This window comes from Pleurodeles waltl, chromosome 2_2 (assembly GCF_031143425.1).
Source record: "Pleurodeles waltl isolate 20211129_DDA chromosome 2_2, aPleWal1.hap1.20221129, whole genome shotgun sequence".
Classification (NCBI taxonomy): domain Eukaryota; kingdom Metazoa; phylum Chordata; class Amphibia; order Caudata; family Salamandridae; genus Pleurodeles; species Pleurodeles waltl.
The window spans coordinates 1029213049-1029239007 of NC_090439.1; the positions used below are offsets into that span (position 1 = coordinate 1029213049).

Below are 25959 nucleotides of genomic sequence, written 5' to 3' on the forward strand. Positions count from 1 at the left end.
CAAACTTTTGCTTCAGCTTGTGTGTACTAGTTTATCCCTAAGGTTGGCATTCCTCCTAAGAGCAAAGAGGGGTTTCGCCATCCTGGGATCATCTTCATTTGTGTTAGGAATCTTCCCATTGGTTTCAAACCTTTTTCAAACCTTGTTGTTTATAATAAAGAGATTTCTAACACACGCCAATTTCTCCTTCTTTTTTATCTCTATTCCAAAGCAGAGCTTCTCGATTGTAGTACTTCACTCTTTTAAATTCCTTCCTAACTAATCATCTGGGATATCCTCTTTGTTAGAGTCTCCTTTTAATTTCTTACCCATTCATTAAATAATGTTCCGTTCTGGAGCAATTTCTCCTTATCCTCAGGAATTGGACAAGTGGCACTGATTCCTTTTTGTAATTACGGTGAACGCTTGAAAACTGTAGCATTGTATTGCTAGCTGTCAATTTCCGGTATAAATGAACTTCCAATTAACCATGGAGACCGGAAATCCAAATATCCAGAAACTTTAAATTTTCTGTACGGATATGCGCTGTAAATTTGAGGCTCTTGTTACTTAAATTCTACCACAATATAAATTATTTGAGATGTTCTTCCTCACAACTTCATATGAAAAAAGGTCATCTATAAACTGGGCCCGGTTTCTAATGTTTTTGAAAAATGGGGTACTCTTTGTTATACACGTGCTTTTTCTCATATATCTACATATAGATGTTAGCTATGCTGGAAGCACAAGATGCTCCCTGGCTAGTCCCTTTTATCTGTTCGTAAACATCACCATCAAATTAAAACGTTATTAAATAGTACAACATTCAAACATTCCAGAATAAATTTGTTCGGTCTTTGTCGAGCTACCTTATCTAACAGGTTTCCAATGACTTCAAGTGCTTCCCTCTGGGGTATATTAGTGTAAAGCGATTCAATGCCTGGTCGCCAGTTTCATTTGTTACATATTCTATGGTATATTTTCAGTTTTTATTCATGCCCCCTGTGTCTTTGGTGTATGATTTAAATGTCTTTACAATTGGACACAAAACAGTGTACGCATATTTGGAAAGGGGTTCTCTCATTGAGCATTTGGTAGAGATAATGGATTGAAGGGAGGGTCTCTTTCTTTCTTATGGATCTTAGGGACCACATGGAAGGCAGGGTTCGCAGGATTAGCTTTGTTAAGATATTCACAGTCTTTCTTGCATATATGTCCCCCTTACAATGATTTTCTGCAGGTTAACAGACACTTTTTCTGTTTTCCCCCTCGAACACTGAAAGACCGTCACACACGCCCTAATCACTAGCCGACTGGACTACGGCAACACAATCTACGCCAGAATCAACAAGAAACTCACCCACAAGCTACAAAACATCCAGAACACTGCTGACAGACTGGTCCTTGACCTACCTCAACACTGCCACATCTCGCAACACCCTGCGTACACTGCACTGGCTTCCAATAGAAAAACAATCACCTTCAAGATCCTCACCCACGCGCACAAAGCACTCCACAACACCGGACTTAAATACCTGAACCAGCGACTCAACCTCCACGTACCCCACAGGGCCCTATGCTCAGCCCAGCTCTCTCTCGCAGAAGTACCCCACATCAGAAAAAACAGAACAGGAGGACGCTCCTTTTCCTTCCTCGCAGCCACCGCCTGGAACGCCCTTCCTCTCTACTCCACTCCACATCAGACAAGCCACCTCCCTCCTCAGCTTCACGAAGGAATTGAAGACATGGCTTTTCTAATAACCACCTCACTGGTATACCCTACTCATTACCGCCCCCCCCCCCTCCCCAGCGCCTTGAGACCCTAATGGGTGAGTAGTTGCACTTTACAAGCACGGATTGATTGATTGATGGATTGATTGATACTTTTCTTGTAGTCCCCCAGAACCACCAATATCTTATGCACCTTCATATAGCATTTGTGTCCATCAAATCAGTTCCTCTGCCCTTATCACAAAGTTTGACTGTCATGTTCAGATCTTTTTGAAATGTCTTCAGTGAGGTCCTTATACCACTAAATAGGTTAGGCGGTGTGGGAGGTATGAATTTGGGGATCTTCCTTAGATCTTTAAGAATTGCCTTTTCAAAAACGGTCACTTATGGCCAAGACTGATGTTTATATCCAGAAATAGTCACCCCCTCCTGTACATCAATATTATTATGCATAAAAAAGTGAGTCTAATTTTCCTAAAGAATGCATGTACATCTTTATTCAATTGGAAAGTGTTAATCCTTCCACTAGGGGCAAACGAAAGGCCTCTTGCTAACAGTTGGTTCCCATCTATCCCAATCTAAGTTGACGATAGATTATATATAAGGATAGCATCAGTAGACGACTCGCCATCTGATGAGCCTATGGTCTCCAATACTGTTGATTGCTCTTCTTCAGCTAATGAAATAGTGAGTTCTGTTGGTAAAATCTCCCTTGAACTTCCCTCTGAAATCGATTCCATCCTCTGCCCCTCCTACGAGGTTCAAAAAAGGAGAGGGGTAATGATAAGTATCCCTGTAACTAGATCTACTGATCCCCTAGTGGTCCTCGGGGTCTCAGGGTGCTGATTTCCTGGACTCTTACTTTCAGAGTCTTTTGAAAAAGTATCCGTAAATGTTACAGTCATTTTCTTTCTCCTATCATTCAAACTACCTCCCATATTATCTTGACTCATATTCTGATAGTAGTTAACAGTTAAGTAGGGATGGCCTTTTTCTTGTGAATACAGTTTAATATCCTTCCTCGGCTTATCAGTTTTCTTCATCAGTATTTGTTCTTCAAAGCAACTCAATTCCAAATTCACTTCTCTACGTTTCTTTCTTTGCTTCCTCCACTGCATTTACATTTTGGAGTTTATTTCCTAATTCAAGTATTTATTTATTAAGATTAACTACCACTTCCCTAGCTGTCCCTACAATAGGCATCATCCAGTCCCTAGCAAAGAAGTTAGAGATTTGCAACCTCTTCTGTATGAACTTCCTTATTACTAAAGATAAACTGGCGCATTTCTAACTCTCATACCAGACTGAATTACCCCAGCTCTGAGATATTCCGGCATAAATTGCGCTTGTGACTCTGTTCTTTTAGCTTTTTCGTTAAGGTTTACCTGTTATGTCCATTCACCATTATCCACATTAGTTAGCACTACAGTCTTATCCATGGCAGTCGACTTACCTATCAAATTGCTGAACCCCTCATCAGGGAACCTAAAGGTTCTAAGGCCTTCCATCTCTTCTCGCACTACGATGAAAAATGAGTGCAAAGTGAAAACAACAAGCAACACCAGAAAGATTGAAGGGAGACACTGTTTCTAGTGATTCAGTGAGCTTGGTGTGCACACCCACAAATGGTGAAACCCTACAGCTAAAAAACGTGTACAAACTCCTATCCGCAAAGGGTACCCCCTAAAACATTATTTTAGATCCGGGAACACGGGGGAAACAAAACATCAGGCAAGAAGTAAACATACCCGCTCAACCTATCCGCATTAATGAATGGAGATAATCCAACATAGTCAGTGACACAACTCCTGGGTAGCCATGGAAGAGACAACTAAAATGACCGATTCCCTGATAGGTGCATGTGGGAGTATGTCACACCCAAGTTACACAGAACAGAGGAACTCATTTGAAAGAATTGTTAATGTCATAAAACATCTTAATGAGAATATTACCTTCATGATAACATGTTTTTATCTTTTTTTAAAGAATAACATTGCTTGCACATTATATTTATTATGAGTGAAACAAGTGGTGGCCGACCTAGGCATCATACCCTACATCACCCTCTCTGCATGCTAGACTTCGATAGCTTCTGAAAGTCAAAACAGCTCACATTAGCAAAATGCCGTGGAGTGATAGTGACAGTCTTGGACAATTCCTAAAACCAGGCTTAAATAATTCATTGAGAACGTGCAAGCACCTGCTTCCTGTGTTTCCAAGCACTGCTAGTTTCAAACTACTTTTTTTTTTTAAGAGCATACGTCCAACAAGACATTTATCGTTGACGATTTTTTATCAATGCACCGCCCTATCGAGGTTCTAGTTTTAGTAACGTTTAGACAATTGTTTGAGAATACCTTCTGGAAATTGTTTAATTTGACATGCTTGCAGTCTAGCTTACACTGTAAACCTCAGATTCACGCGGTGTCGGACAAAAAAATGCCTCTTCCACGGAGATGACATCCGCCATTTTGCCCCCATGAATGCACCCCTTGTTGTCGAAGGCAGGCATAATCGTGGGATGAACACTAATAGACTCATAAGAAGATTAAGCTTCTAAAATTTCAACGTAAACAAGCCCTGCGGGTCAGGCTCGACTAAATCTTTAAATACAGAGCTTTAATCCTATTATAGAATCATCTCTTATTGGAAACGGCTAATTACCTGTTGGCGTCTGTTAAAAAATCCACCTGCTTTAGACACGCCGGGCAATATGTTCGGCGCCCACATCCTGGCAGTGACGCGTGTAGGATGCTTCACCACAGAGTTAAAACCAGTGCGACTGTTGCAAACGTGGCACACTTCCAAAATGTCCCCTCTGCTCCTTAATTTGATGTCAATCGTCAACTGGATGGAGATGGTACGTTTCTATCAACTCTGACTGTACAGTGTAGAGATCCTAAACGAAAATACTGAAGCCTGCTGTTTGCATTAGAATGGTTTCTCACATGGCACAAGTTTGGCAGTGCAACCTGTACTGGAGTCCCTGTCACATGTTAGACAAATGCTATGTTTGAAATTCCATAGGTATACATAGAGGTGTACAGGTCTCAGATGAAACATACATTGGCAAAGCCAAAAGTCTGACCTTAAACAGACGAGTGCTGACCGGTTTTTGCTGTTGCTTTATATCTTACTCTTTTAAAATGGCATTTGGCTCTCATGCATAAAAAAATAAATAGAAACTTTAGAAAATGAATTAATGGCAATGTGTGTATGAACTATTTTTTAAAGTAGTTTACATCAATAAAATGCTGTAGGCCGCAACTGATGGTGATGGACAACCGCTAAAGCCAATAGAAAAGCCATTTGGACCACAGTGGCCAGCGGCTATAAGTGGTTGTCAAAAAGCCCCTTTCTCTACCTGTTTGTATAAGTTTGGGAATGTTGTGTATGTGTGTGTTGTATGATCATATGAGCTCTTGCAAGGCAGTTACAGCTATCTGTATGCACGAACCAAAAATATACTTCAACAGTTCGAAGCAAGCTGAAAACTTCTTATTTGAAAATATACATTAGTTTGTTTAGCTTTTTTTTTTTAACCCCCGAGGGCAAAATATTTTCCATATAGAGAAATACCTCTCCTACATGATTGCTTCAACACAGAATTGTTCCCTTCACATTCCCTCTTGAAACCCTCCTTATCCTGCCTGCAAAGTTAATAAGCTATGAGTGTTCGTATAGTACAACTCGACCATTATTTTATAGCTTCTTACCTTATATATACCTATGGGCCAGTGTGCACCTACTTATGCAACTAAAAGTGCCCAGAAGTAGCCACCCACCTGCCCCTAATGCAACATTTGTGATTGCTGGTATTCTACATTATTGACAGAAGTTCCACATCCCCAAATACACTTTGTAAGGTTATAATCCTTACAATCTTGACACTGTGAACCACAGTTTGTAATACTCGCTCACGAATGGCTCAGACAAAGGCAGATGTGTTCTAGTACACTGAGTTTCAAAGACTAATGTTTGGGAAATATTGCATTTTTTAAATATAAATTGCGTACTAATGCCATTGTTAAAATTCTTAACCGGGAATGTTTTCAATATTTATTTATCCCATAAGACGAGGCTCAGTAATTTTTCTCAAGTTATGTAACACTTTAGTGAACTCATTTAACACTTTCAGTTCAATGTACAGTTAACAGTTTATACTTGCTGGTTTGTTTCACAAAATTTCAAATGTTAAATATTTTATGATGATGAAACAAGTCTGTTTTGGAGTTGGACTGGGAAACGAACACCCACATATTTAATATTAGTAAAGTATCAGCTCTTTCTGAGAATGGAAAGGTATTTCCGCTTTTTGGAAGTAATAAGTGAAAATGCACCTTTTCGCATGATTTACTCATGCTGACTTTTCCAGAGGTGGAATTTGCACAACCATACTTTTTGTGCATATCTAAACTCATTGGAATGTACAACTATTGTAACTTTCCAGAAGTATTTCTAGTATTCTTTGGCAAGCCCATAAAACTGCAAATTTTGTCGAAAATGAGAAACTCAACAGAAGCAATGTTTTGCCTGTTTCGAAGCCCTTCATGGGATGGTTATTTTGTTAAACTTCATATATTTTTAGAGTGAAACTAATTAAAAAAGGTTCCCATTTCCTGGAGTCTATGATAGTACTCTAGCTTATTTGCAGTGTTTTTAGTTCTCCGTATTAGTTTATTGTGCAAAAATGCACACAACATCATGTGTTTGTGCCATTTCCAGGTGTGCCATTTGTTGTGATAGTAGGCACGCACCTTTGAAACTTGTGATCTGTGGTTGATAATGAGCACCAAATTATAGTATAGTCAAGCAGTAATGAGATGCCGCAGCCGTGGCCCTGGCACAATAATATGTTATTTTAAAAAGGGTGGGGCAATATAATGACATTACAGAATGGTAATCAAAAAACATCTTAATGTATTCATTTGTGCTTTATAATAATACCTTGACCAACATGATAATATTCAGAAAACCACAACACTAAGTAAGGGAAGATTTGCAGAGTTTTCTTGTGAAGACTGAAATGGCTAATTATGTTTTGAGTCAGAAAATGGATACATTATATCACCGTGGTGGTAAAGAAATAAGAAAAGTTTTAGCTATTGAAGATAAAGCATACTGAACCAATAGGTAATGGTTTACAACTGGAATGGTCCAACACTGCTGTTAGAAATGGGGTCTTTGGTTGACAGTCAGGTTACCCCCTGTTCAAGCAAGGACCCTCACTCTAGTCAGGGTACAAGAGAATCACCCTCAGCTAACCCTAGCTCACCTCCTTGGTAGCTTGGCAGAGCAGTAGGCTTAACTTCAGAGTGCTGGGTGTAAAGTATGTGTACCAACACACACAGTAACTCAATGAAAACACTACAAAATGACACAACACAGGTTTAGAAAAAATAGGAAATATTTATCTAAACAAAACAAGACCAAAACAACAAAAATCCACAATCCACTAGTCAAGTTATTAATAAAAATGCAAAAAGAGTCTTTAAGTAGTTTTAAAGACACACTAACACTATTAGCGTGAAAAAGTATCTTGGGTGCTTCAAAAATAACCCTGCACGGGCGAGTGTGCATCAAAAAGTGCTTGCGATGCATCGATTCCACTCACGAGCGGGACCTTGCGTCGTTTCTTCTTTCATCGGGTTGGGGCACGTCGTTCCTTCTTTCCGCAGGAGAACGATGCATTGATCCAGTCAGCATTCTCGGGTCCGGGCAGGCCTTGCGTTGTTTTTACATGCCCAGCGGTACTTGCTTTGGAATTCCAGCTGCACGATAATTCAAAAACCACGCTGCATAGGTTTCGATCTCTGAATCTCTGTCAGCAATGCTGCGCATTGTTCCTCCTGCTCCGTGCGTCAATTCTTCGGTCGCGTTTCCGCCGAGCGTCGATTTTCAGCCACGGAGCCGGTGGCGCGTCATTTCTTCAGCCGCATATCGGAGTTGCGTCGATCTTTTCCCTGCACAGCACTTTGTGCGTGGATTTCCTTTTCTTTAGGCTGCCAGCTTCTCCTTTCAGGATCCCAGGAACTGGATGGGCACCACAGGGCAGAGTAGGAGTCTCTCCAGAGACTCCAGGTGCTGGCAGAAGTCTTTGCTGTCCTTGAGACTTCAAACAACAGGAGGCAAGCTCTAAATCAAGCCTTGGAGATTTCTTCTCAAGAGGGAAGGCACACAAAGTCCAGTCTTTGCCCTCTTACTCTGGCAGAAGCAGCAACTACAGAATAGATCCACAAAGCACAGTCACAGGCAGGGCAGCTCTTCTTCCTCAGCTCTTCAGCTCTTCTCCAGGGAGAGGTTCCTCTTCTTTCCAGAAGGGTTTCTAAAGTCTGTGGTTGTGGGTGCCCTTCTTATACCCAATTTCTCCTTTGAAGTAGACCTACTTCAAAGTAAAGTCTCTTTTGAATGTGAAATCCTGCCTTGCCTAGGCCAGGCCCCAGACACTCTCCAGGGGGTTGGAGACTGCATTGTGTGAGGGCAGGCACAGCCCTTTCAGGTGTGAGTGACCACTCCTCCCCTCCCTCCTAGCACAGATGGCTCATCAGGATATGCAGGCTACACTGCAGCTCCCTTTGTGTCACCGTCTAGTGTGGGGTGCAACCAGCCCAACTGTCAAACTGACCCAGACAGGGAATCCACAAACAGGCAGAGTCACAGAAATGGTATAAGCAAGAAAATGCTCACTTTCTAAAAGTGGCATTTTCAAACACACAATCTTAAAATCAACTTTACTAAAAGTACAATCATCGTCTGATGCATAAAAAACTATAAAACGTTTTATTTTAAAATAGTTTTGCAATTTGACAAAAAAATAAATTCAAACCATCATGGTGTGTATATCAATAAACATATTTCCCCATCACTCTTTACCACCTAAATGTATTGTTCTCAATCAATTTCTTATATAAGGCCCCCTAGCCCCCCTCCTATAAGCAGAGTATACTAGTCAATTGTTATTTGAGTTCAAATAAAATTACAATTTATATACATAGTTCCTATATGCATGTCCCATGACCCCCATTACAATCAGTATGCATTAACCAAATGCTCCAGGACTTGCTCCAATTTATTCATTGAAACATTCATTCTGAATCCTCATATTCAAATTCAAGTTCTTAATTGTGCACATCAATTCATTTCCCTCTGACATAAGAAGAAAATAGCCTGAGTCCCACCTTCCCTTCATGATCACCAATCGGTAACTTACTTCAGACGAAATTCCCATAGAGATACTGCTATGAACAGGCACAACACTCCCAGCACCCAAGAAGATGATATGACAAACTCCAAAAATAACACTGCACTTTGTATCGCCTATAAGAACTAGTCCAATGAGTCTCCCTCTTAGGGCTATTGCAATCCACTCTCAAACATAAATAGGAAAGGGTCAGTAACATTCGCTACAACCCTCGATAAATTTCCCCGATATTAATACTAAAATATATCTATATATATATATATATACATATATATATATATATAAGGAGTTCACAGGACAGCCGTGTATTTCACACATTCACTGCACTCATACATACTCGATCACAGAGTGAAAAGGCAAAGGGGCAAACACACAAAGGTACCGTGCTCTATAACTCCCGGGGGCAGAAAGAGGGCAATGAAACACCATACAGGTGCTATGATACTACTGCCTCTAGAGAACAATTTTGAATGTGAAGTACCTTGAGGATTCACACTATCACCACCATTATTCAACATTTATGTTTTCTCTCGTACCAATATCCTATATTACATTGCAAATGTGCATCACATGCACGGTGAAGACTCGCAGCTAATCTCAAGTTTGAAGACAAAGCCAGCAACTTATCCAGTGTATCAGAAAGTGTTTTCCCCACATCCACTGTTGAATGTCAGAAACAGGTCATGCATAAGTGAAGAAAGAACAGAACTCCTGCCCCTGGGAGCTGTGAGTCTTGTTCCGCTGCCATTTGCGTGGCCAGAGCCCCTGAGCTCGCCCCTGCAGTCAGCTGTAAAAACATGCAACCTCACTGTATTGTTTGACAACAAACTCTCTTTCGTACCCCCAGATAAATGCTATCAGTAAGCCACCTTTCCACATTAATGATTGCTCAAAATTGTTCTACTTTTTTCTTACCGTGCAAGAAAAGTTATGTAATTCTTGCAGTAGTTACCTCTTGCCTTTATCACCGCAACGGCCCCTACATGGACCTTTCCAACACATCATTCACAAATGTTCAGAGAGTCCAGAAGGATGATGCTTGTCTTGTATTCACTGATCATTGCACAGTGGGCTCTGATGTCCCACCATTGGCTCCCCGTAAATGAAAGAGCAATCATCGACTCCCTCCCTATAGTCCATAAAGCATCATAGGATCAATAATAAGCTCGCTTGGCCAAGTTGTTTCACCCTCACTACCCAGCCAGTAGACTAGTCTGCAAATCTCAAGCTACTGTCTCTCGGCTCATTCCGATACAAGATATTTGGTGAAAGAACTCTCCATGTGTGGAACTTTCTCCCAGTCCTCCTTTGATACAAAACGGACTTTTCCACCTCTTCAAACAAAGGCATGGTTAGCCTACACCCATGCACCACCATTACAGTCTCTTCTCCAATTTAGGCCACTAGTTACATGCTAAAAACCAACTTGTTTCACCTCGTAGTTCAAAATGCTTAAATTAGCTCGATTACAACTTTACTATTGTGTTTTCAGCTCGCATTGGGCTCTGTTTGGAGTGGTTCTACATATTTTGCTGAGTCTCTGAGATTGGTGCAAAGTGTTCTGAGACTACCATCTTGTGGCTTATAGTGCTTCACCAAAATAACATATCCATTGTAGGTGAAACGAACACAGTTTCCTTCCAGAAAACAACTGCAACCAAAATAAAGGCACAATGGTGCCAGTGACACAACCGCCTCTCTCAGACCCCACCACCCTTCTTAAATGGAGGGGCTCTGGCCTGCCTCACAGTGGGTGTCCTGAACAGTAGTGCCATCCCAGGGATGTCCATCATGTGCGCCTGTCACTGAATCTTCTCAGGACATGTCACAATCTGACGAGTTTGGCACTGGCTTGGCTAGATTTGGATTTAGAAAACTGGCCAAAGCAAATAGGAGTTCCAATTCGACCCATGACAGACTGATAACCTATTTAGTCATTTTGTTTCATTGAATTCTGCTTTTGTAGGTTTTGTTTTTAAGACAAATGGTGGACTGCAGTTACCTGAATGCATAGTTAAGCAAGCTACTGAGCAAGCTACATGCACTGCATATGGTACAACTTGGGATGCTTTTGTGGAATAAATGGAAAAAAACAAAGTACGTGTTGTTATTTTCATAGTCCCTCGAAAGTTTAATTGGGGCTTAATCAAGTGCTTTACATTTTAACCGAGTTGACTTAGAAACCTTGCCAATGAAAAGGACGACTCAATAGGAGTTGCAACGACAGTAGGCAGACCTAGTGGTAGGTTGCAACGGGTGGATACACCCTAACGAAATGCTTGAGCCACTGAATTGTGTTTGTTGTTGACTCATAGTGCTCCAAAGCAGAAGCTGGGATGTTGGTGCTACACTACACCCAACAATGCAATTTGTAGATATATATATAATTTGATATTCAGAAAAACTCACCAATGTCGGATCACAGGAGTTATATCTCACAATGTGCTTTGATCCTCATATGTTCTCAGGGCCCTGATATGTACAAAAGTACCATGAGGGTTTTTGCATTGCTACAGTAGGGTAGACATCTTGGGACAAAAGAGAAACCAACATATAGCTTTGAGAATGGCTAGCTTTGAAGTAAGGAAAATGCAACCCCATGGAATGTGTTAGGGCTAGGTTATTTTCTTGGTGTAATGCTCTAAGCATCCTTGGTATGAGTGGCATGGGCTCAATCAGTCAGTGCTTGCTTTATTTAAGACCTAGTCATAGCACCATTCAGCACATTAACTCTCTTCTGCATTTTCCCAGTTGGCATCATTTGCACAACACATTGGCCTGCTGGGAAATGCTTTTTATGAGGCTCGGATGTTGTAATGTGGCACACTGTATATACCCCAGCTGAAAGAAAAGGAAGCCGAAGTTGCACAGTCCCAAAATTGTAGCCGTTCAGGTTTTGCTGCTGTTAGAGCTGCTTCATTAATGCCAAAATAACTTTCTGATGAACTTGGTCACAAATCACAACGCCGTTTGGTTGTATAATTCTGCTTTACATTCGAAAATAGCTGGATTTATGGCAGTAAAATATTCACAAGAGGAGACCACACACATGGACCTCTATTCACCAAATACAGGAGGCAATAGAAGTAACATCACATACCTTTGATCATAATGATATTGCAGAAAGTGACATCAGATGACCCTTGACCTTGATTTTTTTCCAGGAAATGATTTCACATGAACTGAACCCCAATGACATCACAATACCTAACATCACTGAAGTTCCTTAATAACTGCGTAAATAATGTAACAACACAGACAAACGTCTGTTTAAAATAACATCTGTAATATAGTGCTGACTTGATCTTTGAATGTTCTAGGGTATAATACATGCCACAAAATGCAGATAGCTAGTGGAGCAAGTAAGCCAGCCTTCTTCTTGGGTGTTGCGCTCCCCTAGAAAATCCTGCAAAGAAATGTATCTAATAGTGCATTTTAAAGTACAATTTTCACATAAATTTGCCAAAATGCCATAGGCTATGAAAGAAAACTCATTAAATATTTAACTCCTTTCATAGTGTGCCAAGCTACTGAAACCTCACACTCTCCAAGAATTGACCCATTTTTACAAAGTGTGCTATGCGTGCCCCCCATATGTCAAAATGTTTCTCCATTGTGCCAGGGCCTGTATTCTGTTATGTGTGTCCCATATGCCGTGGATGTCCCCAGTATACCAGTGCCATTATGCAAAGAAATACTACCAGTGCCAGTAATTTGTCACAGGTGTCTGTCATCTTAAAGACTGTCTCAAGTATGCTAGAGCTAGTATTCTGCCATGGATCTTTCTGCAAGACAAGGCTCACCTCCAGCATAGCAGGGACAATGAGAGACTCACAAGTACAACACCACATTCTCACTTGCTCACACTCTCTAACACTCTTTTACATTCTCTCCTACTCTTTCTCCCACATTCTCATTCACTACCTGTGACTAACTCTCACTCGCTTTCACTCACAGACATTCTTACAAAGACACATTCTCACACATACACATGCCGTCTCTTGCATAAACACACTCTCACCTCCAACCACACACGCAACATTCACTTAAAGGCATTTTTACTTACCAGAGCTGCCACCAAAGGTACTGTTCCAGCTAATTGTGCTCCCTTTTTTATTACAATAATAGAAAATTATTCACTATGAGTATAATAAAAAATGAACAGAAAACAATGACTGTGCAGCTGCCCCTGTGTTTTGCATTGATTTTGCCACTTCTGGGGCCAGGGGGTCAAAAAACAGTGCCAGGGTTTGCAAGGGTGCCGTGGGTTCACAGCTGCAGCCCGTGATGACACCTAAATGACCTCCATAACCTCACTGTCGTAAATCTTTTTATCTATTCTGTCCTGTGATCACACAATATTACTCAAGAGTAAATCCCACACAACAGTAAGAACCATATGTACAAAAGCAATTTTGCGGTCGGAAAAGGCCTGATTTGTAGAAATGAGTCGTTTCTGACCTCAAAAATGCTTTTTCATATGTAGAAAACCCAAATTGCGATTCAGTAACATCTTACCCATTCTCAATTTGTGTTTAGCAATTTATTATTTGGAAGAGGTGTGTTTAGGGCATCCATTCCAAAGGCCAAATTTCTGTGATATGTACTAAAGGTTTGCAACCGAGTTACAGTTGCAAAACATTCATTTATTACTGACACCTCAAGGGTGGTGGTGATCATTCACAAATGGTAAGGAGTGTCCACCTAAGGGAGAGATTGGCCTTGTGTTAGAAATGGGGTTTTTGGTTTTTCAGTCAGGTTACCCTCTGACCAAGCAAAAGCCCTCACTCTAGTCAGGGTAAGCCACACACAATCCAAGATTATCCTGTGCCCACCCTCTGGTAGCTTGGCACGAACAGTCAGGCTTAATTTAGAAGGCAATGTGTAAAGTATTTGTGCAATAAATCATACAATACCACCATATATCACCACAAAAATACACCACACAGTGTTTAGAAAAATATATAATATTTATCAAGATAATTGTAGGTCAAAACGAATAAAGTTGCAATGTGAATTTGTAGAGATATCACCGAAAAGTGATATAAAGGGGGTGATTCTAACTTTGGCGGGCGGCGGAGGCCGCCCGCCAAAGTTCCCCCAACAGAAAACCGCTACGCGGTCAGAAGACCGCCACAGTTATTCTGTGTTTCCCGCTGGGCTGGCGGGCGACAGCCAGAAGGCCGCCCGCCAGCCCAGCGGGAAACCCCTTCCCACGAGGAAGCCGATCCGAATGGAGCCGGCGGAGTGGGAAGGGTGCGACGGGTGCAGTAGCACCCGTCGCGATTTTCAGTGTCTGCATGGCAGACACTGAAAATCTTTTAGGGGCCCTCTTATGGGTGCCCCTGCAGTGCCCATGCCATTGGCATTGCCATTGGCATGGGCACTGCAGGGGCCCCCAGGGGCCCCACGACACCCCTCACCGCCATCCTGTGACCGCCAGGAACAGGATGGCGGTGAGGGGGTCGGAATCCCCATGGCGGCGCAGCAAGCTGCGCCGCCATGGAGGATTCCTCAGGGCAGCGGAAAACCGGCGGGAGACCGCCGGTTTTCCGTTTCTGACCGCGGCCATACCGCCGCGGTCAGAATGCCCTTGGGAGCACCGCCAGCCTGTTGGCGGTGCTCCCGCGGTCGTTGACCGCCAGGGTCAGAATGACCCCCATAGTGTCTTAAGTCTTTAAAAAGCAAACAAAGTCTCTTTCAAGCACAAAGTACCTGGTTTGGAGTGGAAAATCCCCTCAGAGGGCCACAGAAGAAGAGATACGTGGAAAAATGGTGTGTGCGTCGATTTCTCCCCAGTACACATGGACTTGCGTCGTTATTTTTCACGCGGGAAAGTCGTGCGTTGTTTTCCGGCGCGTGGACAGTCTCTTTCTGTGGATCGCAGGGATTACCTGATGTCCCAGGTCTGTGCGTGGATTCTCCTGCTTGTTTTCCGGCTGCGCTTCGTTCTGCAGGGCTGTACGTCGAAGTTTCGCTCTCACGGCAGGCATTGCGTCGATTTCTTCTCTGGAGGTCGGGCGGTGTTGTCCTTGCGAGGCAGTGCGTCGAAGTTCCGGTCGTCCCGAAGGCGTTGCGTCGATCTGCGTCGGTGTGCGGCATTTTTCTCACCCCGGAACAAGCTGTGCGTCGAAAATTTCGGTGCACGAAGCGTCCAAGTGAGAAAGAGAAGTCTTTTTGGGCCTGAGACTTCAGGGAACAGGAGGCAAGCTCTATCCAAGACCTTGGAGAGCACTTTCACAGCCAGACAAGAGTTCAGCAAGGCAGCAGGGCAACAGCAAGGCAGCAGTCCTTTGTAGAAAGCAGTCAGGTGAGTCCTTTAGGCAGCCAGGCAGTTCTTCTTGGCAGGATGCAGGTTCTGGTTCAGGTTTCTTCTCCAGCAAGTGTCTGATAAGGTAGGGCAGAGGCCCTGTTTTATACCCAAATGTGCCTTTGAAGTGGGGGAGACTTCAAAGAGTGGCTAAGAAGTGCACCAGGTCCCCTTTCAGTTCAATCCTGTCTGTCAGGGTCCCAGTAGGGGGTGTGGCAGTCCTTTGTGTGAGAGCAGGCCCTCCACCCTCCCAGCCCAGGAAGACCCATTCAAAATGCAGATGTATGCAAGTGAGGCTGAGTACCCTGTGCTTGGGGTGTGTCTGTGTGAATGCACAAGGAGCTGTCAACTAAGCCCAGCCAGACGTGGATTGTAAGGCACAGAACCTTTTAAGTGTAAAGAAATGCTCACTTTCTAAAAGTGGCATTTCTAGAATAGTAATATTAAATCCAGCTTCACCAGTCAGCAGGATTTTATATTACCATTCTGGCCATACTAAATATGACCTTCCTACTCCTTTCAGATCAGCAGCTACCACTTCAATACTGTATGAGGGCAGCCCCAATGTTAGCCTATGAAGGGAGCAGGCCTCACAGTAGTGCAAAAACAAATTTAGGAGTTTTACACTACCAGGACATGTAAACTACACAGGTACATGCCCTGCCTTTCACCCACACAGCACCCTGCTCTAGGGGTTACCTAGGGCACACATTAGAGGTGACTTATATGTGGAGAAAGGGGAGGTTTAGGCTTGGCAAGTACTTTTAAATGCCAAGTCAAGGTAACAGTGAAACTGCACACACAAGCCTTGCAATGGCAGGCCTGAGACAAGGAGAAGGGGCTACTTAAGTGTGTGGCACAACCAGTGCTGCAGGCCCACTAGTAGCATTTAATCTACAGGTCCTAGGCACATAGAGTGCACATTACTAGGGACTTATAAGTAGATTAAATAGTCCAATCAGGTATGATTCAAGGTTACCATGTTTTAGGGGAGAGAGCATATGCACTGTAGCACTGGTTAGCAGTGGTAAAGTGCGCAGAGTCTAAAAGTCAGCAAAAATAGTGTCCAAAAAGTGGAGGGAGGCAGGCAAAAAGTTAGGGGTGACCACCCTAAGGCTGTCCGGTCTAACACCTTGCAATAGTGAAAAACGAATTTAGCAGTATTTCATTATCAGGACATGCAAAACACACCAGCATGACCTACCTTTTAAATACACTGTGGCCTGCCCATGGGGCTGCCTTGGGCCTACTTTAGGGGTGGCTTACATATAGAAAAAGGGTTTGGGCCAGTGGGTGCACCTGCCAGGTTGAAATGGCAGTTTAAAACTGCACACTCAGACACTGCAGTGGCAGGTCTGAGATATGTTTACAGGGTTACTCATGTGAGTGGCACAATCAGTGCGCAGGCCCACTAGTAGCATTTGACATACAGGCCCTGGGCACACATTGTGCACTTTACTATGGACTTACTAGTAAATCAGATGTACCAGTCATGGATAAACTAATCACCAGTACAATATAGATAGCGAGCACTTGCACATTAGCACTGGTCAACAGAGGTAAAGTGCTCAGAGTCCTAAAGCCAGGAAAAACAGGAGGTCACAGGCAAACGTTTGGGGATAACCCTGCAAAAATTGTCATTTTCAACAAAATGGATAATGAATTGCAATATAGAAATGTTTAGGGAATTCCTTCTGAATTGCACGTCGGAATGCTATGTGACAATGGCTTGTGACCATAATTTCAGTCTCAAACCATTGGTAGGTTACTGGGGGGGCACAGGGTCTGTGGGAGAAGTTTCCCTTTATGAAAGTTAAAAAAAAACTTTGTTTGAGGGTGAGCAATGATTCAGGAGACCACTGCCCTTTTCCTAAGCAAACTTTGCTAAAGTAGTATTTTTTTTTCTTAAATGTTGATCCATTTCCTTCAATGAAAATGGGCTGAATTAGAAACAAAATATTGAAAGTTATCACACACATGCTGGTTTGATGATCCCAGAAGGCCACCATTCCTATGATGGCATCCATTCAGAACAACTCACAATTTACAACCTACCTCATGAATATTGGGGAGGAACTGTGATTTTTGTGCACCAACCTATTAATGCATTGATCAATTTGTTTAACTAGAATCGATTCACAAAAAGTTAATGTGCAATTTGCAAACACTTTTTGCGAATCAAATCTCTGCCCTAGGACCCCAACTACACACAGGGTGTTAGGCAACCTTTGATGAGCAACTGCTTCTTGGTACAGAAAGGAGACATTGAGCCTATGTGAAGAATTGTTAGCACTTCCTTACTGCAGTACTATGTACTGGAGTCTCAGTAACTGTGGACCATAAGGTATGTCAAGTAATTCAGTAGAAAGTGGCAGAATGGAGTTACCTTTGCACACCATTCCTTATACCATTTCAGTAAATGTCGGGCTATAATTAATTTAAAAAAGGTTTATTTTGCTCAAACGTAATCCCCAGATCCATTGATTTCAATTATTTGTGCTCTCTCTTCAATCTAGGGAGGTTCTGCATTTTCTCCTGTGTCTGTGATCAGCAAGAAGAGTGCCCGCGAACTAGCGTCACTTGTGGCCAGTGACGTCGGCTGCCCTCTTACCAATAATGGAGAAGCGGTATCCTGTCTCCGTGGTGTGCCTGCAGATGCCCTCAATGCTGCTCAGACCAAGGTTCGTTCATACTTCTCATTTCAACCCTTTACTAGTTTTATGAGCATGATGATACTCAAAGCAGGAAATGCACAACTAGTTAGCTGTCCACCAATGAGGCAGGGGTTTGTAATTCTGCCAGTGTTCTATACTCCTCTTTCTACTTTCTCCTCCTCTTTACCACTTGACAGAAGACAGGTGTGGGCCGGTGCCCTGCCTCAGTTTAAAAAAAAAGCTGCTGCTTTTCACTGCTGCGTTTGTGAATGACTGCCCTCTGGGAGTGCACTAATATTTTTAACTACTTGTATTATGGTCCTGTAGTCAGGAACGGAACCTGGGCATCTGGACACGCAACTAGCTTTTGTGAATTCAATCTTTCTTGAAAAAACACTTTAAGAGTACTACGCGCAAGGTTGTGGTCTCTCATCTTGAAAAACAAGCACTGGCAAAGCCAGTACGTATAGCCTGGGAATCAGGTGCAATGCCACAAAGTAAAAAGGAAGCCAACAAAACGTAAACATGCCTCTGTCCAAACGTGGCAGATATAGGCTTCCAGAATGTTATACAATTCAGATAAAACATTGTCTACGAATGTAATAGAACAGCAGGGCTACAGCCTGGTACATATGTGTACCGAGGGCCGGTAGAGGCATCCTTTTTAGATTTATTGTACATCACAGGAAAATCGGTCTGTTATTAGCACAAAGAAAACGTACTACTGGCTTTGAATTGCTATCACATAAAGGCAAAGTTTACACACAATGAAGGCTAAAAAATAAAAAAAGAATAAAGAATGGAACGAGAGAATAATCGGCAAACCAATCCCTGGGTCCACTAACCTTGACGCTGAAGTGCACATCCATTTTTAGGAGCCTATAATGTTAATTTTAATTTCAGACTGCTGCTGTGTCATACACACAAGCCTCTCTGAGGCCTGATACAACCGATAGCAGGAGTAATAGAGGCCCGAGTCTCTGCAGAAGCAGTGCTATAAATTACCACTGCTACAGAAACACATACGATTCGCTGTAAATCGAACATAAAAAGGCTAAGGGGAAAGAGGGAAAGCAGGACAATTTGGGTTAAGAAACAATGCTTCCACATGAGAATAAATGTGCATCTGTAGAGTAAGCTTACCTCCGCTTTGGGTGAATGTAATCATAGCACAGTATTTGCAATGTCGACCAGCGTTTGCTAAACATTACAAAATTATATGGACAGTCCCTTGTTGTACACATGTCCATCAATGTTAAAAAAAACAATTTGAAGTCACTTAGAACAGAATATGAATGTCCCCAGTGCTTCAAGTGCACTAAAATAGCCCTGGTAAAAAAAACAACCAGTACACACCCTTTGAGTGCTAATTTTGGTTTGTAATACAATGGAAATTTCAAGTTGAGTGGTATTTGCAAATACACTAATTGTACTTGTGCTAATTGCTCATGTGTAAATTACGTTCTACATACTATTTCCTAGCAAGGTTGTGTCAAGTAAACCTGGCCAGGTTCTTCTTGGCCATCTTTACCAATGCAAGTTCCCAAGTTGGGACACAGCGTTTTTTTGGGGCTTGCAGAGGAACCGAGTTGGGTGCTGCCTTGTGAGCCTTTACAATGTCTTTGGCACAGCTTATCTCGGATTGTTCAGAATGATGGCAATCGAAAGAAAGAGGTTGGAAATGCCTCAAATCAATGGAAAAACAAGTTAGTACCTTACTCAGTGACTTGACTTACCAAAGTATGTTTATTTAGTTCCAGAACTTAAATGTCTGTAACTCACCTTCTACAAAACAAAATGCTCCTCAGAGGGTAGAATAATACTATTCCCCATCCTAGAGGAGACATTTTTGCTCAGCTTTACAGGCAGGTCATGCATCAGATGATTCACATTAACAGGGATCTTATATGCACACAATGGTTAACCTACATGTGCATTTATAGAATGGAAGTCCTCACACCACTGATCAGTGGTCAGTGTTTCAACGTATTGATCAATCCCTCCCATCACTTTCAAAGAGGCGATAGTTAGCCTTCCTCTTAAGAAGCTCACTCTCCACACAATTTTTCCTGTCTGTCTGCAGGTCCATGTCTGCCCTCTGTCCCACTTCATTGTTATCTTACAATAGAAACCAGGCAGCCCTGACATTATGTAAAGCCATGGAGCACACATGATGTGGTGCAATCCTATTTCCACAATGTTCACTCATCTGGAACTAAAGCCATCCTGTGTTCTATTACTGGAAGTCAGGTCAAATGTGAAGCAGCCATGTTTCGACTGCTCTTCCTCTCTGCTGCCTTCCATGTTGTTAACAATACAAATAATTATGTAATCCGTACTTACCATTGTACCTGGTCTCCATGAACCGGTACCGCAAAGATGCCACTATATCCCTAAAAACCTTAATTCATGTCGTGTGACCTTTAAGTGATGGTTCATGGTCATTCTATGTCACACTGTAAAACCGTCTCTCACCCATTGCCCAGGCTGTTGACGCGTTTTATCAGGAACCCAAATAAATAAATAAACAAGCAAATAATACAGTGCAGAATGCTTTAGTACTTATGACAAAGACGTATTACTCAGCACATAGCTGTACCCTCCATCCCAAAGGACAAATCTGACATGGTAAAAAATGATCATCCATTCCTGGGATCAGCTGCATCTCGCATGGAGTCTATGAGTTCTTTACTCCTCTCTCTTGTGGCCAGCAGTGGCCCAGAGCTCCTACGAGTTCACACTATGCTTCTGTCACTACCCCCATCTAGATGTTAATTCTGAGTTGAACCAGTTGAGCATCTAAGTTACTGAGACCTCAATGAAATCCAGTTAGCTGATTCTGAACAGGAAAATGTATCACCATGATGGGTAATCAAAGAATGAAAAAAAATATATTCATATCAACTTTGGGCATCACTGTGGCACCTTTCTTATGAGGGACGAAGGCGTAACACGTGGAAGCGCTCATTGAAATAGCCAAGTTCTTGCTTGCTCATAATAGCTCTCAGGCCAAACTGGGATTCCACCTCTCTATAAGAGATCTAGCTTAGGCAGCCATGTGTTTCCCTCTCATTCAAAGAATTTTTCTTCAAAAATCAGTAAAGTGCGTTTTTAGGACTGCAGAAGGTTATTTCTGTACCTGCTGGAAGAGAGCTTGAGGACCGAGTGTTAAAGAGCATGATTTCTGGATACATCAGAATTTCGTTTATAATTCTGTTTCTCATGGGTAAGGGAGGTACAGCTTTCTTTCCAATTTGGCACTTGCTCATGGTTATATTATTTTAGATTAAAAACATCTTTAAAAACGTTACAGAAACAGCATATCATTGTAAATACCATAATTACCATATATTCTTAAGCCAAACTTTTAGTGAATAATTAGTGACTAAGGCCCAGATGTAGAAAGCATTTTGCATGGTGCAAACTGCGAAAATCGCAGTTTGCGCCATGCAAAATGCCTTTTGCAATGCACATTCACAATTTGCGAGTCGGTATCGACTCGCAAATTGTGAATGCGACTCGCAAATAAGAAGGGGTGTTCCCTTCCTATTTGCGACTCGCATCTCTATGTTAAATTGCTTTGTAACCGCGAATGCGGTCGTAAAGCAATTCGCAGTTACCACCAGTGTCACAGTGGTGGTAAACCATTTGCAAAAGGGAAGGGGTCCCCAGGGGACCCCTTCCCCTTTGTGAATGTTGCCCAGAATGTTTTTTCAGAGCAGGCAGTTGTCCAATGGACCACTGCCTACACTGAAAAAACAAAACCGAATGGTTTCGGTATTTTTTTATTTTGCAACTCGTTTTCCTTTAAGGAAAACGGGCTGCAAAATAAAAATAAAAAACTGCTTTATTTAAAAAGCAGTCACAGACATGGAGGTCTGCTGTCTTCAGCAGGCCACCATCCCTGTGAGTGCAGGGAATCGCTATGGGGTCGCAAAATGCGACCCCCCAAATCTTTAATATTAATGAGGTGGGTCTTTGCGACCCCTTAGCGAATCGCAGAAGGTGTCTGAGACACCATTCTGCATATGCTTTTGCGACTCGGAAATTGCGAGTTGCACCGACTCGCAATTTCAGAATCGCAAAAGCACATCTTGCTACATCTGGCCCAAGGGCCCATATTTATACTTTTTTGGCGCCGCATTTGCGTTCTTTTTTTACGCAAAATCGGCGCAAACTTACAAAATACAATTGTATTTTGTTAGTTTGCTCCGTTTTTGCGTCAAAAAGCGGAACAAATGCAGCGCTAAAAAAGTATAAATATTGGCCTTCATTCGCTAGATATTGAGAAACAAGGGTAAATTAAAAATGTATCTATCAGAACAGTGATCCAGGAAAAGAGTGCCCACCCCATCTGAAGTATGTAAATAAATAGAAAAGCGAAAACTGAGAAAGCACATTCAAGGAAACCAAATCATAGAAAAAACATTTTGCAGAAAGACAATTTTAAGGAAATACAATAAAATCGAAAATTAAAGGAAACGTTTTAAGGGAAAGATAGTTTTATGAACAATCCAAAATTGCATTAAAATTGGGTTGAGTTTTGGGATAAATAGGGTTTTTTGAGCTCAGGGATGGGTGATGTGAAGGGGGACTATGGGGGTTACTAAGGGTCGAGGATTGGAGAGCTCTGATGTAGAAAGGAATTTTTACGATTCAGGGATTGGGAGGTTTGGGGTGGTGGGGAGTTTTAGGGATCAGGAAGATTTGGAGTTAAGGGGTGGGGAGGAGTTTTTAGGGTTCACAATGAGTGGAATTTAGGGGTAGTGGAGGGGTTTCAGGGTTCAATGATGGGTGGAGTGTAGGAGTGCTGAGAGGTTTTTAATATTCACGGATGGGAAGAGTTTATGATATGAAGGATTTTTAAACCTGAGTGATGGGTAGAGTTTTGGGGTAGTAGAGGGTTTTGGGGTTCAGGAATGGGTGGAGGTTATGGTAGTGCAGGGTTTCAAGGGTTCAGAAATGTCAGGAGTTTGGATGTAGAAAGGAGTTTTTAGACGTCGGATTTGGAGGAGTTGTAGAGATCTGGCATAGATGGTGTTTAAGGATGGTGAGAGTTTCTTTTAGGGTTCAGGGATGGCTAAAATGTAGGGGTGGTTAGAAGTTTTAAGGGTTTTGTTTTGGGTGTGGTTTCGACACAGGAGTTTTTGGATTTAAGTTAAGGATTGAGTTTAGGGGTAAGGAGGAGTCTTTAGGATTCAGAAATGGGTGGAGGTTAGGGGTCAGGAATGTGTGTAGTCTAGGTAAGGTGAGGATGTTTTAGGGTTCATAGGAGGGGGGAGTTAGGGGTAGAAAGAGCTTTAAGGGCCCGGGAAGGGTGGAGTTTAGGGGTCAGGGATGAGTGTAGTTGACATGGTGAGTGATTTTTAGTAGGCAGGGAGGCATGTGTTCATGGCTTCTGGTAAGGTCGGGGATTGATGGTCTTTATGGTCAGTGAGGGGTCAGCAAATTAAAAGCATCCTGTTGGACTTTTTTGCTTATGCAGGGTCATCCCCAATCTTTTTGTCTCTTGCCTCCTATTTGTTCTGACCTGTTGCTGTTGGCTTTTGAACTCTGAGCACTTTATCACTGCTAACCAGTGCTAAAGTGCATACGCTCTCTGTGTAAATTGTATGTATTTGGTTTATCCATTATTGGTGTATTTGATGTACTGGTAAGTCCCTAGTAAAGTACACTAGAGGTGCCAGGGCCTGTAAATCAAATGCTACTAGTGGGCCTGCAGCACTGGTTGTGCCACCCACATAAGTAGCTCTGTAATCATGTCTCAGACCTGCCACTGCAGTGTCTGTGTGTGCAGTTTTAACTGTAAATTCGACTTGGCAAGTGTACCCACTTGCCAGGCAAGCGTACCCACTTGCCAGGCCTAAACCTTCTCTTTTCTTACATGACAGACAACCCTAAGGTAGGCCCTACGTAGCCCCAAGGCAGAGTGCAGTGTATGGTTAAGGTAGGACATATAGTAATGTGTTTTATATGTCCTGACAGTGAAATATTGCTAAATTCGTTTTTCACTGTTGCAAGGCCTGTCCCTCTCATAAGTTAACATATGGGCTACCTTTAAATCTGATTAAAGAGTACATTCCCTTTGGGAGCAGATGGAGATGTGGAGTTTGGGGTCTCTGAGCTCACAATTTAAAAATACATCTTTTAGTAAAGTTTATTTTGAAATTGTGTGTTTGAAAATGCCACTTTTAGAAAGTGAGCATTTTCTTGCTTATACCATTTCTGTGACTCTGCCTGTTTGTGGATTTCCTGTGTGGGTCAGTTTGAAAGTTGGGCTGGTTGCACCTCACACTAGACAGTGACACAAAGGGAGCTGGGGTGTAGTCTGCATTTCCTGATGAGCCATCTGTGCTGGGGGGGGGGGGAGGAGTGGTCACTTACACCTGAAAGGGTTGTGCCTGTCTCACACAATGCAGTCTCCAACCCCCTGGTGAGTGTCTGTGGCCTGGCCTGGGCAAGGCAGGATTTCACATTCAAAAGAGACTTTACTTTGAAGTAGGCCTACTTCAAAGGAGAAAATGGGTATAAGAAGGACACCCAAAACCACAGACTAGAGAACACTTCTGGAAACAAGATGAACCTCTGCCCGGAGAAGAGCTGAAGAGCCGAGGAAGAAGAGATGCCCTGCCTGTGACTGTGCTTTGTGGAGCTATCCTTCAGTTGCTGCTTCTGCCAGAGTAAGAGGGCAAAGACTGGACTTTGTGTTCCTTCCATCTTGAGAAGAAATCTCCAAGGGCTTGATTTAGAGCTTGCCTCCTATTGTTTGAAGTCTCAGGGACAGCAAAGACTTCTCTCTGCCAGCACCTGGGGTCTCTGGAGAGACTCCTACTCTGCCCTGTGGTGCCCATCCAGTTCCTGGGACCCTGAAAGGAGAAGCTGGCAGCCCAAGAGTGAGAAATCCACGCACAGAGCGCCGTGCGGGGAAAAGATCAACACAACTCCGATCTGCAGCTGAAGAAACAACACGTTGCTGGCTCTGAGGCTGAAAATCGACGCTTGCCAGAAACACGACTGAAGAATCGACGCACAGAGCTGGAGAAATGACGCGCAGCATCGCTGACGGAGGCTGGATTTCCGACGCAAGTACAGCTGGGCATGTAAAAACAACGCAAGGCCTCCCCGGACCCGAGAGTGCTGACTGGATCGACGCATTGCTCTCCTGCGGAGAGAAGAAACGACGTGCCCCGACCCAACGAAAGGAGAAACGAGGCAAGGTCCCTCTCGTGAGTGGAATCAACGCATCCCAAGCCATTTTTGACTCACACTCGCCCGTGTGGGGTTATTTTTGATGCACCCAAGGTACATTTTCATGCTAACAGTGTTAGTGTGTGTTTTAAACTACATAAATACTCTTTTTGCTTTTTAATTTATAACTTGACTTGTGTATTGTGGATTTTTTGTCGTTTTGGTCTTGTTTTGTTTAGATAAATATTCTCTATTTTTCTAAACTGGTGTTGTGTCATTTTGTAGTGTTTTCATTAAGTTACTGTGTGTGTTGGTACAAATACTTTACACCTAGCACTCTGAAGTTAAGCCTACTGCTCTGCCAAGCTACCAAGGGGGTAAGCAGGGGTTAGCTGAGGGTGATTCTCTTTTACCCTGACTAGAGTGAGGGTCCTTGCTTGAACAGGGGGTAACCTGACTGTCAACCAAAGACCCAATTTTTAAGACATCCAAAGTAATTGTTTCACAGTGTAAAATATATACAGACAAATGTATGTGAGTCCTGCATCCATTGCATTCATACCTTAAGAAATAGGCATACAAACGCCAGTTTAAACAAATGCCACTCCACAAATTGGTTTCTATGAAATTGTTAATGCCATTCATTCTGCAAATTAGCATTAATCACTTTAGATGAAATGGTTCCTCAGTAATGGTATTCCATTAAATTGTTTTTCAATGAAATCACGTACACCCTCCAGGAAAGGAATGACCACCCACCACCCAAGTCAAACATTCTAATACATCCTTTGGTCCCAAACTTTAAATATCAAATACTTTTGATTATATCTTAAGTAACCTAGAATAGCATGCAGAATCAATGTATTCAATAAAAAATCAGTTAAGTAATTAGCGGT

General features: G+C 42.5%; 1 protein-coding gene across 1 annotated transcript in view; it reads left to right on the forward strand.

The window, feature by feature from the left end:
• The window catches only part of TG (thyroglobulin), a 673226-nt gene that overhangs the window by 528884 nt on the left and 118383 nt on the right, over nucleotides 1–25959 (forward strand). Inside the window, exon 42 of the mRNA XM_069220782.1 lies at nucleotides 17738–17902. Within this exon, the coding sequence (XP_069076883.1) occupies nucleotides 17738–17902 (165 nt within the window). The remainder of the gene's footprint in view (nucleotides 1–17737; nucleotides 17903–25959) is intronic.